This window comes from Osmerus mordax, chromosome 10, assembly GCF_038355195.1.
Source record: "Osmerus mordax isolate fOsmMor3 chromosome 10, fOsmMor3.pri, whole genome shotgun sequence".
NCBI classification, from domain to species: Eukaryota; Metazoa; Chordata; class Actinopteri; order Osmeriformes; family Osmeridae; genus Osmerus; species Osmerus mordax.
In genome coordinates this window covers 5,854,534-5,869,864 of record NC_090059.1, presented here as the reverse complement: position 1 = coordinate 5,869,864, position 15,331 = coordinate 5,854,534, and the positions used below count along the sequence as shown (strand labels likewise).

General features: G+C 38.2%; 1 protein-coding gene across 5 annotated transcripts in view; it reads left to right on the top strand.

Annotated features, from left to right (window-relative positions):
- The window catches only part of vti1a (vesicle transport through interaction with t-SNAREs 1A), a 127,436-nt gene that overhangs the window by 33,697 nt on the left and 78,408 nt on the right, over positions 1 to 15,331 (top strand). For 3 of the 5 annotated variants that reach the window (XM_067245199.1, XM_067245204.1, XM_067245203.1), the window contains exons 5-6: positions 3,975 to 3,995; positions 10,616 to 10,700. In XM_067245199.1, the coding sequence (XP_067101300.1) occupies positions 3,975 to 3,995; positions 10,616 to 10,700 (106 nt within the window). The remainder of the gene's footprint in view (positions 1 to 3,974; positions 3,996 to 10,615; positions 10,701 to 15,331) is intronic. The other 2 variants (XM_067245202.1, XM_067245205.1) reach the window with 1 other exon arrangement.

The window sequence follows — 15,331 nt, the reverse complement described above, 5'->3', positions numbered from 1 at the left end:
TTAACAATCTTTCTTTATTTCAGGACCATAAGCAGAAACATTAAACAGGGTAAAATGTACTGAAATTAATTCATGAAATTACAAAAATAACGGAAATGATAGTATCAAAGTTATCTCAATTGCTCAACAATGCCACAATCAAAAAAAAGTTCAAGTGCTTTTGCACAAATCAACAGCAAAGGTTGTTATTCATTTGAGACATCCTGCCTGTCTGTCATCTCTTAAATCAGTGTAATTGTATTTTACTCAGTATAAATTGTGTGGGTTAAGGTATATTTACATTTAGTCATTTAGCAGACGCTCTTATCCAGAGCGACTTACAGTAAGTACAGGGACATTCCCCCGAGGCAAGTAGGGTGAAGTGCCTTGCCCAAGGACACAACGTCAGTTTGCATGACCGGGAATCGAACTGGCAACCTTCGGATTACTAGCCCGACTCCCTAACCGCTCAGCCACCTGACTCCCTATAGGTATGTATTTGAACACAAAACTAAATGACAAAATTATTAAATGCATGTTCACATTTAGTCACAGTATGTTACAAACTGCTGAGCACAGCTAAATCTGAATTGTATATCAATAGCTAAAAAGTAATATTATACTTTTTTGATAGCTTCCTCATTGCCTTTTCATGGATGACCTATGGAATAGATCCAAACTTATGTTTGGATCTTACAAACGTATGTATACCCGAGATGGAAAACTGATATGCATATTCTCAAATTAGGGAGGCACAAAAATGAATTAATTCAACTTTCATACATAAATTGTAAGTAAACTTCCTGCAAGAGCTGTCACATTCCAGACAGTGATTCTTCCAATCAAAATCTTGTCAAAGACAAAAGAAGAAAAGTGACCCAAAAACTTCCATGGCTGAAATGATTGTTCACAATTAATATTTCATTCTAACTGTCACATATTTCTTCAAGTACTAGAGCTACTAGAGTGCATAAATACTGTGGATGTTTAAAGGCGTTATTGAATAACAAGCTTTTTGTTATTTACAAACATTGAAATCCCAAATAAAAAAAGGTTTGTGAGAACTATCTTTAAAATACAAAAAAAATGCTCAACATTCAAATGCAGACAAACATTGTGATGTTTCTGACACGGGTTGATATGTCAAAAGTACTAAAATAAGCTGGGGGATGTTGCTCTAATTTTATCAGAATGCATTTGTATGTCTGTTCTCTTTCAGCCTTTTCAAAATCTCCAGTCGTACAAAAACGTGTTCAAAAACATCTATTTTTATTTGAAAAGGAGTACCTTGCTGTTAACTATGACTGCAGGGTTTTCACAATCTAAATTATAAAAGACTTAATAACATTGTAAAACTCTTAAGCAGACACACCATAACAAGCTGGCAGAAGAAACGTTAATGTGTCAGCCAGAGACAAGGTAAAGTAAATAGATGCTACATATATTTCCTTATTTGCTTGTTGCCGTATTTACCTCATTTACATTTTAAAAACTTATTGAGATAACATAAGATTTGGTCTTGCTGTGAGTGGAGTGTTTGCAACTTCACTTTTTTTATCGAACGGGATCACAGCAATAGAATGGAGGGGAAAAGATGGGGGCACCAGGGTGAGTTGGTCAATTTAATTCCTGACGATCTGAAAGAGGTCAGAATCATTTCATATAACCCTGACTGAGCAGATCATTACCAGTCACAAATCTCTTCGTACATGCCAAGGATTTATAACTAAGTAAATAGGGAGTTGTCATAAGTTCTGAAAATGGCGTGATAATGGCTAAAAGACGATTTAATAGAGTTCAGCAGTTATTTGTTATCTGTATGCGGACAGAGACTGAATTGGCGCTATCACTCTTTTTTAATAATGTGCTAGTCTGCTATTGCACATTTTCCCCTCTATTTTCCTCTCTACATGCAGCTCACACATACACAAACGACACACAGATACACTTCCCCATACCACACGCATAGCAGTCAGCACACACACACACAATTTTTTGCACACGAACACTCTACGGAATAGTTTCGATTTCAGTCACAGCAGAAGGCTTGGCCACAAGAGATTGTGCTGGTTTGAGCCGGCATGGACCAGATTTTACAGGCTACAAAGGAAGCAGATTACCACTTGTATCAAATTCCGTATTGAATAAAAAAAAATCTTTGTTTGAAAAATCTGCTGATTATCATAACAGAAAAATTGGAGCAGTGCATTTTTGAATACTGGCTGGCATCAGAAAAACACAGTGAAAGGCGGTGGATGAGGCATAATTATAACATTTACAATATCCAGCATTTACTACCTTATTTTGCTTTAGCAAAGATAACACTTTGGGTTTATGTTTTAAAGAAGGGATGCCAAAGCAAAATCAAGCTAGATGACAATTCAAACAAAAATACACTGCACAAAGCCCTGAATATTGGCTCCAAATCCACCATGAGGACTTACAATCGGCCAAGCAGAACAAATAAGATGGAACAAGTTTTGTTTGGTACTCATTGAATTCAACGGCAGAGCTGTGGTGCGTGATTGCCAGCTCTGGTGAGCTTGTCCAAACTCCAAATCTCTGATCTATGGTGTAGTTTTAAACGTTGTCCTCTTCTCAGGCTATTTCACAGCATAAGAAAGAAGAAAACCAAATTTTCCGTAGTTTGTAAAACTACAACCAGTCATTGTCACTATTCCTGAGGCTAGTACTCTAATACCTCTATTTATGCTGTTGTCTCTTAACTTTTTCTTCAGACAATTATAAATAAAATAAAATATAGTATACAAATCTCGATATTATGTAGGTGTTCAGTTTAAATATTAGAATAGTTTGAATGCCACTGCTAATAAGGCCTTGCGTGTGACAATCCATGTTTCAGCATGGTCCAATATTGGTGTCAGTTGTAGCTATAACGAGTAACAGTGAAACACGGATACAACTTTTCTCTTTTGTATGATCCAAGTCCTCCTTCCCTTTTCTAATAGATACCAAGTTATGTCAAACCACCAATATTCAAAATGACCACCTCTTACAAAGAGAGATAAGAGGGCAGTAATAGTGGCCCAGAGCCTCCCTTTAGATCTGCTAACCTTACATCTCTCCCAAGAAATTTAGATTAAAATTTTTTTTTTTAAAACCTGCAAAGGCTTACAAAAAAAAGAAAGTCCTGCCCTTTCTTTATCAAATATATTGTGCTCATATCATATTCCCCCTTTCCTTTCACGAGGAGAAGAACATTTTTGTAAAAACAAAATGTTAATCTTTATTAGGCTTGAATTATATCTGCCCCCCAATATTTTTATGTTAGCTAACAGGTATGGAGAATTAAATACATATCTCTATTTACTCCACTGAAAATGTGCTATTATTTTTCATAATAAATAAATAATGCTAAGATACATTTTTCATAACCTCTTCATTATAAACTTTACAGTTATTTATTTATGTATATGTATACACATGATGCACACAGAAGGCATATTGAAATACATGAAATATTGACAAAATGTCAGCTATGGTGCACATATAACTGTCAATAAAGTCGCCCAATATTCCCCTATTTGCAATAAAATGGAGCATTTATTCTAGCGTTTTAGTTTTTGTACTGAATTCCTTTTTTTTATAATTGTCTGTACCAAATCACATTTTCCCACTGTAGAGTAGATCATATTTTTCATATAAAGTTATGTGATGTGAAATCCTTGATGATGCTTGTTTAGACACCACAAGTCGAGAAATCTATTCCCTCTCTTTGTTTATTGTGACAGCACCAGAACTTGATCTTGGTTTGTTCAAAAATATCTGCAAGAGTCTCGTGTTTAGCTTCGTTTAATGTGTTTGTCTGTGATTTTCAAATGCTAAACATGCAAACAGATAAATCGTCAAGGTTAATTCTGTACCCAGCCGCATGACTGATCTGCTTCCTGCCATTGCTGTCCTTTTTATCTGTCCCTCACTCTCTCCCTTTATTTCTCTATTTATGTCTCTTTCTCTTTGCCTTCACATGGCAGTTGATAAAGTTACGTGAAGAGGTAAGTGCCTTTCTCGCTTCCTGTTTTAGATTTCCTTCATTCAGAGTTTTTGACCTCATCTCTCCTACATGAAATCAAAATCAGCTCATTTGAATACTATTTGTACATTTCTGATTACCCAACCCAAAGGCCAAGGCTATTTATTACGCTATTTGGGAATTATTATAATAAAGGTCATTTTGTCCCCAAAAAGTTGAAATGTTATTAAATATTTTCCAATGTTTTGCTCTTAAAACCCTAACATTAAAACAGAGCATGGATAATTGACACTTCAGGAGAGTGAATGGCCTTCTCACAATTTCAGAAAGCTCATTGTCTTTGAGCAGCAGCTATTATGGCTTATTTATTCTGCTTTCAGCTCATATTTTCTTTCTTATCTTAAGAAATCTATTGTGTGTTGCCTGGCTTGGTATGTGGTGGAATAGCTCTACCAATATAGTTATCAATATGATCAAGGTATTAGTTGTTTAAATATTTCATGCAAAAACATGTTTTGATCTGCTCATGTTTATTTATATTTATATTTAGATTGTTACATATATTTATATGTAACAATCTAACTCTGCACAACAAAACCTTAGTAGAATGGGCAGTATAGTACATGTAGCTGGAGAATATAAACCAGTACTTTTAGGATTACTTCAAGCATTATATAGTGGATGATGCTTTCTTTAACGATCTAAGACCACCAGTAAATCAGTTATGTGAACTTTTAACACAAATTTAAGTGACAGTAGTATTTTTGAATTATATATCCTAGCGTATCCTAGTGTGTACAGCATGCCCACACTCTCGAGGCTGGACTACGACCTAGGTATTGTGTGCAATTGTCCAACATGCAGCAATCAGGGATTCAAAAGCAGATATGAAGAAATATAAGATGAAGAAGTACAACTTGTTGCACAAAGTGTGCTATTAGCTGGTTAGCTTTTCTTGGGCACCATTTCCATGACACCCTCTACATGTATTAAATATCTCTGCCTATACTTTCAGTAGTTTGTGTCGGAGTGCTTGTCAAGGGTCAGTTGAGTCTTGAATGAAAACATGTGGAAGGGATTCTTCAATCAGCTCTCTTGATGAATGCAAGCCCAGCCTAGTAATTTGTTCACATCAGTGTGAATCTGGTATCCACAGACATAAATTAAACTTTAACATTTCCCTAGGTTGTCCCAATGTGTTCACTGAAAGTTACCAGGTTGTATTGTATCATGGTAGTGACAGTTTCCACTATCAAGTTAGTGCTATGCTAGTTGCTGTTACAGCTTGCTTGTTGCTGTGGGCATATTCATTCACTAGCTATCAAACGGGTGGCTCTATTATTCAGAGAGCTAGCTACAGCTAGTCTAATTTCCCTTCAGAGTTGAAAAAAGTTATATATAATCTTGTCTAGAGGTAAAAGATTGAATCCACTTGATGTAGCTAACTGCATACTCTCAAAGAGCAAGGATAGAATTCCACCTGAAATCTGTCAGTTTGCTATGCTGCATGTAGGGTGGAAGTTTGAATAACTCTACCACAGTTTTACAGAAGTGTGCCTTTTGATCCCACTCCCAATTGTCACGCGAGCCAATAGACTCAAACATGCTAGCCTATGAACATAAATGAGTAAAAAATACATTTGCTAGTGCAAAACTGGATGGAGGCGCGAAGTACATATTTGTATTTTCGAAATCCAATTTGTTCTAAAGCACAGAAAATAATTACCATCCTATTAGCCCACTCTGTCCCTGTTTATACTTAATTAAAAAATCCAGTGATCCAAACACAAGTGGACAGCCAAGACACATCACCCTTGTCCCATCACCACTGTCTCTCATATGTCTTCAAGGTGTCCATCTTACCACTTAACATTTTGTTAAAACCTTCATCACTTCCTCTAAAGTGAGACCAGATAGCGCCAGGTTTGTTTCACATGGGATAGCTAGAAAAAAAAAAGTGTATTGTTGTATGGGCTGTCCCTGTTGAGATTGTCTTGACAAAGTCAGTTGTTACTTGGAAAAGAGCAGGACAAGATAAAAGTGAGTTTAAGTGTTTGAAAAGCAGTGGCTCTCGATTACGTTTTTTCCTGTTACGTCCGTGTTGGGGACGCATCCTGATGCATTGGCGTTTACACTACAAAAGATATGATCAAATGCATCCCAGACCACCTTGGCAGGTGGTTTGAGAGATTGGATCACAGTGCGTCGTTGTGGTCGTTAACACTTGTAATTAGTGCTGTGTCCTCTTGTGATCCGATCACCCCAGACACATTTTAAAGATGCTGTAAAGTGGAATTGAAAATCAGTTTTAAGTTCATCACACCACAGAAGAATGTGTTGTTAACTACCCATCCAAATTCGAATGAAGAAAAAAAAAAACACAGACAAGTATGTTAAATTAGGCTTTGAAATTGTGAGAAAATCAACAGTCTTCTCTGCTTGAGACTGGGGGGGCGTGTCGCCTGAAGGAGCTGAAGCTCTGCCCCCTTGAATTTATTGAATTTAGCAACAACAGCAACACTAGCTAAATCAATTGAAGATATCAGATCAGACCTACCTGCAGTCTCTGAATGTTTTATGTGTTAATTTCTTTGTCTTTGCATCGTACCAGCTGAGTAACAGAATGCAACCGTCTGTGATCTGACATAGATGGCTGTGACGTAGGTAGGTTGGGTTTTGCCCCGCCTATACAAAACCTGAGCAGAAAACAGGTGAGAAACTGTTCAACGGTCTAACTCCACATTTCAGTGCGACAAAGTTTTAGAGCTTTGCACATGCTTTCAGCAACTTGTATAATGTACTGAGAAGCAAACCATGGAATTTTCTTTACAGCATCTTTAAAACCAAGTGTAAACAGGGTCTGAATTTGTATCTGGCAAAGCTAGCTAGTTCAGGCAGTGGCATGTCCAGAGCATTTTACATGGGGTGGCATGATGGGTCTTGTAGGTATTTTGAGGAGTCACACACGTTAACTACCTATTCACTAGCAAAGCACAAGTTAAATGTACCTAATGGACTGCAGCTGTATTAATTATACAATAATACAAAATAATTGACAGTTTTTTTAATTATTTTTTTTCATTAAGACTAGGTAGGCTGACTGAAGGGTTGAAATAATTTGTAATTCTTTTTAAATGTAGTCATGTTTTTTGTAATGCTAAATGGGAGCTATTACATGAAACAAACTGCATGAAATTTCATCAATGGTTTAGCATTTTGAATAAAAACCTCAAATAAAATGACTAATTGTAATACTTACTCAACACCTCACCTCCATCGCCACTGAGTCCAACTCACCCGAAGTGTTCTGTCTTTAGTTTTGAGGCAGTATTAAGTAGAGTCATTAAAACACAGTTTAATAAAAACACACTACAGGAAGATTTTAATTCTTCATGTTTTTTGTTGGTTCTGCTAAACTTGTAGCATCTCTTCAGCCAGCATGAGACTTATTTTGTGGGAAAGGGAGATGATCCAGACTGCAAATTTATTTGGTATAGTTCAAGAAAGCGGTATTTTGGTTTCCCCTCTCCTCCCACCTTGATTTTCCGTCACTGAAGGTTTTGGGATTGTCTTCACCTCACCTCTCCCTTTGGAAAGTAGAGGAACAGCATTTAATCTGGTTTGATTCACACTCTCCTCACCATCAACCTCCTCTGTTCTTCCTTTTCCTTCCAGTTTTTCCTGCATTTGAATCAAAGGCTTTTACAGCTTATACACACTTAAGCCAGCTTTAAAAAACTATACTTTTTCCTCAGCTGGAAAACATGTTTAAATATTTAACACCTCTATTCACAGCTGTTTGACACTTGTAATTCCTCGTCTTACAACTCCCAAACAAACCCTGGAGAAGATCACACAGTCAGTCTGAATCACAGCTGTCATCATTATTCACTTTGACTCTCCCCCACCCTTATTGAAATAATAAGGAATCATCTGAACTTTTGAAAATTGTGATAGTAACCGCCTGTGTTTGATATTGGGAAAAAAAGTCAAGAAGAAGAAGAGGGAGATATTCTTTTGTGCCACAGCTGCATTGTTCTGGGGCTCACTGTTAATAACTTACAACTGCAGTAACTTACAACTCTACTGCAAAAAAAATCAAGTATAAAAAAATCAATTTTTATTCTTTCCAAAAAGGCCTTTGTTGAAAATATAGGTGTCATAAAAAAAAGACATGCATACATCTGCACAGACTAGAAGAGTAATACATCCACAATATTTGTATTGTGGATGTGCAATTATATCTACAGCATACAAATTGTTGGCTATTAAGCTGAGTGAAGTTTTATTCATAGACTGATATAGATGTCAGATTCCTGGTCAGTGTTAGGGTATGTGTGTATTAGGGTGTAGGCCTTCGTTGTAAGTTATAATCCATGACTCAGAATTTGTCAGACAGGAAGTTTACTTTTTTGTTACAGACAGTACAACTGGTTGCAGAATATATTTTGATTATTCAACCTAACCATCCCTTGAACTTGATATGTCATGGGGTTTCCCACGCTGGGCTATGATTCTATGCAATCAGGCCTGCCAGACAGACCTTGTTTGTTTTACCTGTAAGGGAAATGTTAGAATCGCAATTGATCTGCAATGGTTCTATTACCCCCCCCCCCCCCCCCCCACCCACCCACCCACTCAAAAACAAAAAATAGCGTTACTAAGAATGATATCCTTAATTGAATGTCAGTTCAAAGAACAGCAACTCTTAACATAATCATTAAGTATGACAAGTTACTGCAGATTTTAAGTAGTATTATTAATGTCTATCTGGAAATTGTGGATTCTCAAACATCAAGTGAGCCTTTGCAGGAAAGGGGACAATAACATAAAAAGTCCACACAGATGTTTTGCATATCTTAATAGTTAACTACAGTCGCATTGATTTCAGAATGGTGTATTTAGCAGGAATCTCTAAATGTTTAAACATCCTGAAGTGTATTTGCTATATGTTCTTTTTAAGTACTCTTTATTCACAAAAATGTGGGTATCGACATTGTTTAGTGTTATTCTTCTCAAATTATGAAGGGACATTTTTTGAAAGCATAAGTCATTTGGAGGCCGTTGGGGTGTGAATACTGGTTCGTGCTGGTGCTGTATTCCCTCCTCCTTCAGGTTCTGTCACCATAATATTACACATTATTCTAATGGCCCCCAACACACAAACACACCGCCACCTCCCTGAATTCCCCCACCCGCCTGAAAGAAGACAGAACGAGGGAGAGAGAAAGAGAGGGAGCAAAATTCAGTGGAACGCTTTGAAGTGGCTTTTCTGTGCTGCTAGTCCGCTGGCCGTCTCCCCGAGACGTGTCACCTTTGCCGAGAGGGAATAGGAAAATCACGTTTCGAATGGTAATGATAACATACTAATCACTTGAGCTCTTTGAAGAACCGGGGGAGCGCGCTACTCTGTCAGTATCCCCGTCTGCCTTATGCTCCCAGGCACACAGGCACAGCCATGGTCTAGGTGTATTAGCTTAAGCGTTGCATGTCAATACGTCCCCTCCATCTCCGCTGATCCATAGGGGCTCATTAAGCCCGAGCTGGCTCCATTTTTCCCTCTGTGCTTTACCACCACTATTGCTAGCAAATCCGCACACCGACCCATCTACGCACCCCCACTTCCACTTTCTCCCTCTATATCTCCTCCTCACCCTTTTAGTATCTCTCACCAACCCCCTCCCCAACCCCTTCCCTGCCCTTCAACTATTAAAATGGATTTCTGCTATTTTAAATGACATCTGTCAACTGAAAAGAGAAGACAAGCAACAACAAAAAAAATCAGAGGAAGGATTTTTTTTCTTTCTCTCTCTTTTCCCCATCCCTCTGATTGTCAAACTTTGAAAAGTGGGATGTCATCGTGTTTTTTTTCTGTTTCATTTCCTTGGAGTGATTAGCCAGTACATATTTTGACAGCTTTACTATAACTAGAGTTTTAGTTTTCCCCTCCCTCCTCTCAAAGTGCAGAAACGGGCCTAGACCCCTTTCAGGGAGAGGTGCCATTCATCTGATGTATGTGAATCTTACAGGCACATTTTAACCTGTGTTAAAAAGGTTCCCAACATGTTTGTAGTACATCAGCCTCTCAGTGTCAATTTAGTGTTATGTAGATAGACCATTTAGACTATGAATTTTGTCTTTGTGTCTATCTCAACCCTAACCCTAACTTTTTTACATATTTAATGTTATTTCCCACCAACGGTACTTTTGGGAAAGCAACATGTTCAATGTGCCTTTAACCAAAACATCCAAACATGACACAAACATATTTGATTTTGACATAATTTCAGAGCCATTGGCTTGATTTGTTTCATGAAAGCTGCAAATTGTAATTTATTATATCTCAATTAGCTCTTCCTGCCTTCTTCAACTTTGCCCCCCACACTAAATGTGAAGTAATGAGTTGCATTACATTGCCTCTGGAGCAAATGAGGAGGGATACCTCATTTTAAAAAGGCAACCATGTGACCCTTACAGTATTTTAGGAGTTTGTAAAATGGTTCTTTGTTATGGCTCATTTATACTGGCCACATAGACCAGATAGACATCTCTTTTGGTGACATTGTAGTGTTTTTCTGTGTTGCTTCCCTGCCTTCTCAATCATTATTTTTGTTTCTGTGTTTTCTTTTCTATTTGATGCAGAGAGCACATCTGTTGGACAACACAGAGAAGCTAGAAAGGTCATCCCGGAGGCTGGAAGCTGGCTACCAGATAGCTGTGGAAACCGGTACGCATTCTGTTTGGATTGGGTTGAGGGGCGGGCGCTGGGGCTGGTTCTGGGGGGAGTCAGTGAGCGACAGCAAATTGTCTTGCTCGTATGCGAGGTGGAGAAAGGGAGAAAAAAAATAATGCCTTGACGACTGGTGACATTTCCAGGAGCACATCAAAGACATGCGAGGGAAAGCAAGGTGTATGGGCAACGAGAGTGGGAGCCGCTGCTCCGCTCTCGGCTCCCAGAAGAAAAAAAAAAAAAAACTTTTCTCCATGCATCTGTGTGGCTCTGTGTCTGTGCAGTGTTTCTTTTTAGCTCAAAAAGACAGGGGGGTCTACCGATTATAGCTAATGTCAGTGTTCCACCAAAAGTTCTTAATTCAAAGAACAAAGAGTAACATCACACCCTAAATACATGTATTTCTTGCTTATTATCAAGGTTGGATTTTATCTTTAGACTCAGGAAAATGATCTAATTTGGATTTTAAATAGATTAAACCAGTTATCATTTTTTCCCTTTCCTCTTGACAGTCACCACATTATTGATGCACAGTGTATTCCTTAGAGAGATATCAAAGCTCATTCTTGAAGTATCAACTAGCTTTATATGGCTTCCGCAGTAGTTTTGAAAAAGTTTGTTAATTTACACTATAATGGCATGGTGGTGTGTGTGCGTGCGACACCCACAGATTTAATAATTCAAGTCGAGAAAGGGTTTCGCAGACCACCGGCTTTTGATGTTCAGTAAGTCTTGCTCACAAATTCATAAATACAATCTGCATTCTCTGCTTAAAAATGTTGTTTCATATGTCTCTGATGATCTGCTGCATCACATTATTCCTATCTTTCAACATGTCAAACTCTGTGGAATCCCATAGTTTTGATTCCATTCAGTCATATCTTTCAGTCGAGTGCCTTGTTTTGATGTTTTGTCATGTCGGTTGGTGAAAAAAAAAAAAAAGGGCCATGGCCTAACCGTGTTCTCTACCTCCTGGGCTCGGTACTTTCCCCCATAAGGGGCAGCCATGCGCCCTTTGACCTCTTGTCACCAGTGGCAGTCTCATCTCCTCTGTGTGCTCCTCTAACTGAGAAATATTGCATTTTGTCCAACACACACACACATACTGCTCAAGACCCAACCAGCAGCAGTGGGGTGTGTTTGGGGTACGGTTGGATGTGTGTGGCTTTGCCCCAAGTGTTTAATCCGCAACCTCTCTCACCCTCCTGTCAATGCTGGTCATCCGCTCAGATGCACAGCGTTAAACAGCAACTGCTGAGGACCGAGCAAACGAAGAGAAAACACGACTTCCCTGGGAACACAGGCACGCTGGGAATATAGTCATACTACTTGACAACATACAAGCTCATGTGCATCTCACCACCACTGTGCTGAGTATGCATGCACACACATACAACTCCATCTGCAAGGTTACAAAGTTATCAGTTTAACATGTATCCAACCAATCCCTGCATTCCCAAATCGCCTTGGCCAAGCTTCAAGCATTCCATCGTATTTTTCACCAGTAATACACCTAATATTTCCTTTTATTTATTCTAGAATAATCAAACGCCAGAGCACGCTATCAGGCACATCTATTCATGCTTTACACATTCCATACAGATACAATGTACAGGACTGTCCAATTCTACCCAGTGCAAAATTGTCCAGTAAATGTTTCTTTTACTCAGTTTTAAACTATATCTATATATATATATATACACACTAATATTAAAATGACGACTCGTACACTTAAACATTTCATCATACTCATTTGAAGGTGTCCAGTGCAAATATTATGGCTAAAGCTTTCAAGCTTCAAATTTCAGAAAGAATGTCACCCAAAGAGGTTTAACACCACCAATTGGTGCTGTAATTGTTAATTCAATTGTCTCTTTAGTCATATACTGAATATACATGTCTCTTTTATGTGAAAGAATGACTCTTTTCACACAGTTGTAGCTATTTCACAAGTCAAAGCACATCTGAATCTATTGTCAGACATTTTGGAACTCCTAAATTGTAATTGACCATGGAGTAAAAACAACTAACTTTTTTTCCTTAAAAAAAAGATACACCCTGAACAAAGGCAGAGACAAGATGGTTCTTCAACTGCAGTTCTCTTTCCATTTCATGGCAATTGACAACATTTGTCTAAATGACCAGAAAAGAAAAGAAAAAGTCAGGGTGCTGCAAGGTCACGTTTGAAAAGAAAATCGTCAGTTCATAGAGATGGTGAGTCTTCATAGAGTATCATTTTATAGAATTTTTGCTTCCTTTTTTCCCTCTCTCTCCAGTGTATTTAGCAAAGCGGGACATACTTGCCAAGAGCACTGAGGGCCCTTTGAGGGATATTGAAGAGGCTCTGTGGACATGCAGAGCTATTTACCACACGCATTCTTAAGAACTGGGCACTCTGTTTGTCTCATAAATAAAGTATGGAACTTCATTAGCGCAGGGCATGGACTTAAAAGCCAAGCACACTAACATGGAGACTAGTCTGTAAAAGAGGGCTAGTCTGTTAAAGAGGGCCTTAAATATAGGCGGAGGATATGCAGTTTGCCAATTTAAAAGCATTTAAATCACGTTTTTTTTGCAAAGCCTAAATGTGGAGGCCCAGGCTAGTGCCAAAATCAAATAGATTTGTTAGACAGTTTGTTAGATATTGTACCATTTTATGTAAGATATGAGTAGAGTATGATTCGGAAGGTTAAGTGATAGACAAGACATCTTAGTAGTGATTTTCTTGCTTTGTGATTATAATATATTGGAGAGTGAGCAGGTTATGTTTTACAATTGGGCAGAAAAATAAATCGATATGCTAGCTTCTGTTGGAAATCTAAGTCGTTTTAAGCCAAATGCATTGTATTTAATCAGTTGATTGTAAGTTGATTAATACCTTTCACATACTTTTACCAGGGGCATTTTCTAAATAATCTGATGCATTATTAATTGGTTGGTATTAGTTTTGCATTGTTTTAAGTGTGGTTAATTCTAAAATATAGATTATTCTTTTTATTTTGAGTTATTGTTTACATTTTAGTGGACACCATCAATATATATAGTTATTGTCTATTAATAGCATAAAAAACAGGCAGAAGGTAATATATATTTGGCTAAAAGTATATCATCATCATTGAAATGTGGTCAGGAAGATTATTATATAATCCTTTGTATTGCTGTGTTCTTAATGCACAGAAAGTTTAGTGTGCTTAGTTTAGTGTAGAACCTTTTTCTGACACTCTATGTCATTACCTGTTAACAAAACATGCATTCAGGGCCACCTCTGTAAAGCTCAGCAGTCTAAACAAAGTAAACGAAATGCAACAAATAACAGGGTGGCCAGGAAAAAAGAGAAACTCTGCATTTTGAAGGGGCCAGCAATGAGGCTGAGGTCACTTCCCGGCTTGCGGCCCTGGTGTCGGAGCTCGCCGCGATCGATAGGGGAAAATGAAAACAGCTCATTAGGGATTGATTTCAGCCCCGTTTAGATAAGCAGAGAGGGTCGGGGCCCAGCCCCCAGGGGCCCCTCGCTTGCCCAAAGTTCACGCCGTGCCAGGTAGAGAGCAGCACCGCAGGCCATCAACTTTATTAGCACAGAGATAAGCTGATTAGGCCTTGTCAATCAAAGGTGCCAATGACTCAATCGAGAGCCCAGGCCTTTCTTTCTCTCCCTTTCCTGCTCTCTTGCTCTCTCTCTCCCTCTCTTTTTTGTGATAAATCATTGAAGCGACCAACAAAGCGCCAGCTATTGCGGGGCTAAGCTAAGCAGCCCTGCAGTTGTCACCAAGGCAGACGCACAAGGACCCTGTGATGATGTGACGACTATATTAAAGAGTACATCAATTTGTTTTAGAGCGGTTTGATTTCCAACTGCAGCAGCATTAAAAGCGAAAGGAAGAGAGGGAGGGAGGTAGTATTGCTGACGCCGTCGTCATCCAACATGACTCCAGTGGCAAAGCACGGGGTGTCGAAACACAGAGAAATAAATAGATAAATGATGGGAGCAGAGAAATAAATAAATATGTTTTGTAAACATAATTTTTTTTCGGATCCTGTTTGAAGCGGAGCATGGCTTTGAGCCTTGCTGTGAGTCCATGGGTGCTGGAGTGCCCCAGTAACATAGTGCAATGCTTGTCCCCAGCTCACACTATCTCGCTTCCTCCATCGTACACTACGCTTTCTTTTTCTGCTTCTCTTGTACTGTCTTTATTTCTCTACTCTCTCAAAGATCACACTCTTGTTCTTTGGTGTTGAGCCACCAAAGAAGAGCCTTAGCTTCTAACCATTATGCTAAATGGCATAATAAGCTATATGTATAATGAAGGCCATTATAAGGGTTTACATTTTCATATACATTTTTTGCTTTATTTTAAGATCAAAAAGAGACGCACGGAGGTTCAGTGAAGTATTTTTTTTCTTCTGTGTTTAACCTTTTTTTCTTAAAAAAGAAATGAATAAAAAACTTAAACTTGTTTCTATAAAAAAAATAGAAAGGGCAGACTGTGAATGTAATTTTACATCAGCGTAATCAGATTAGGAATACCTAACAATTACGTTTTATAATAATAAGATCAAACAACATCAATTAATACAGCTATTTTTCCACCCATGATCTAAACAGCACTTTTTTCGAAACATGTTTTGAG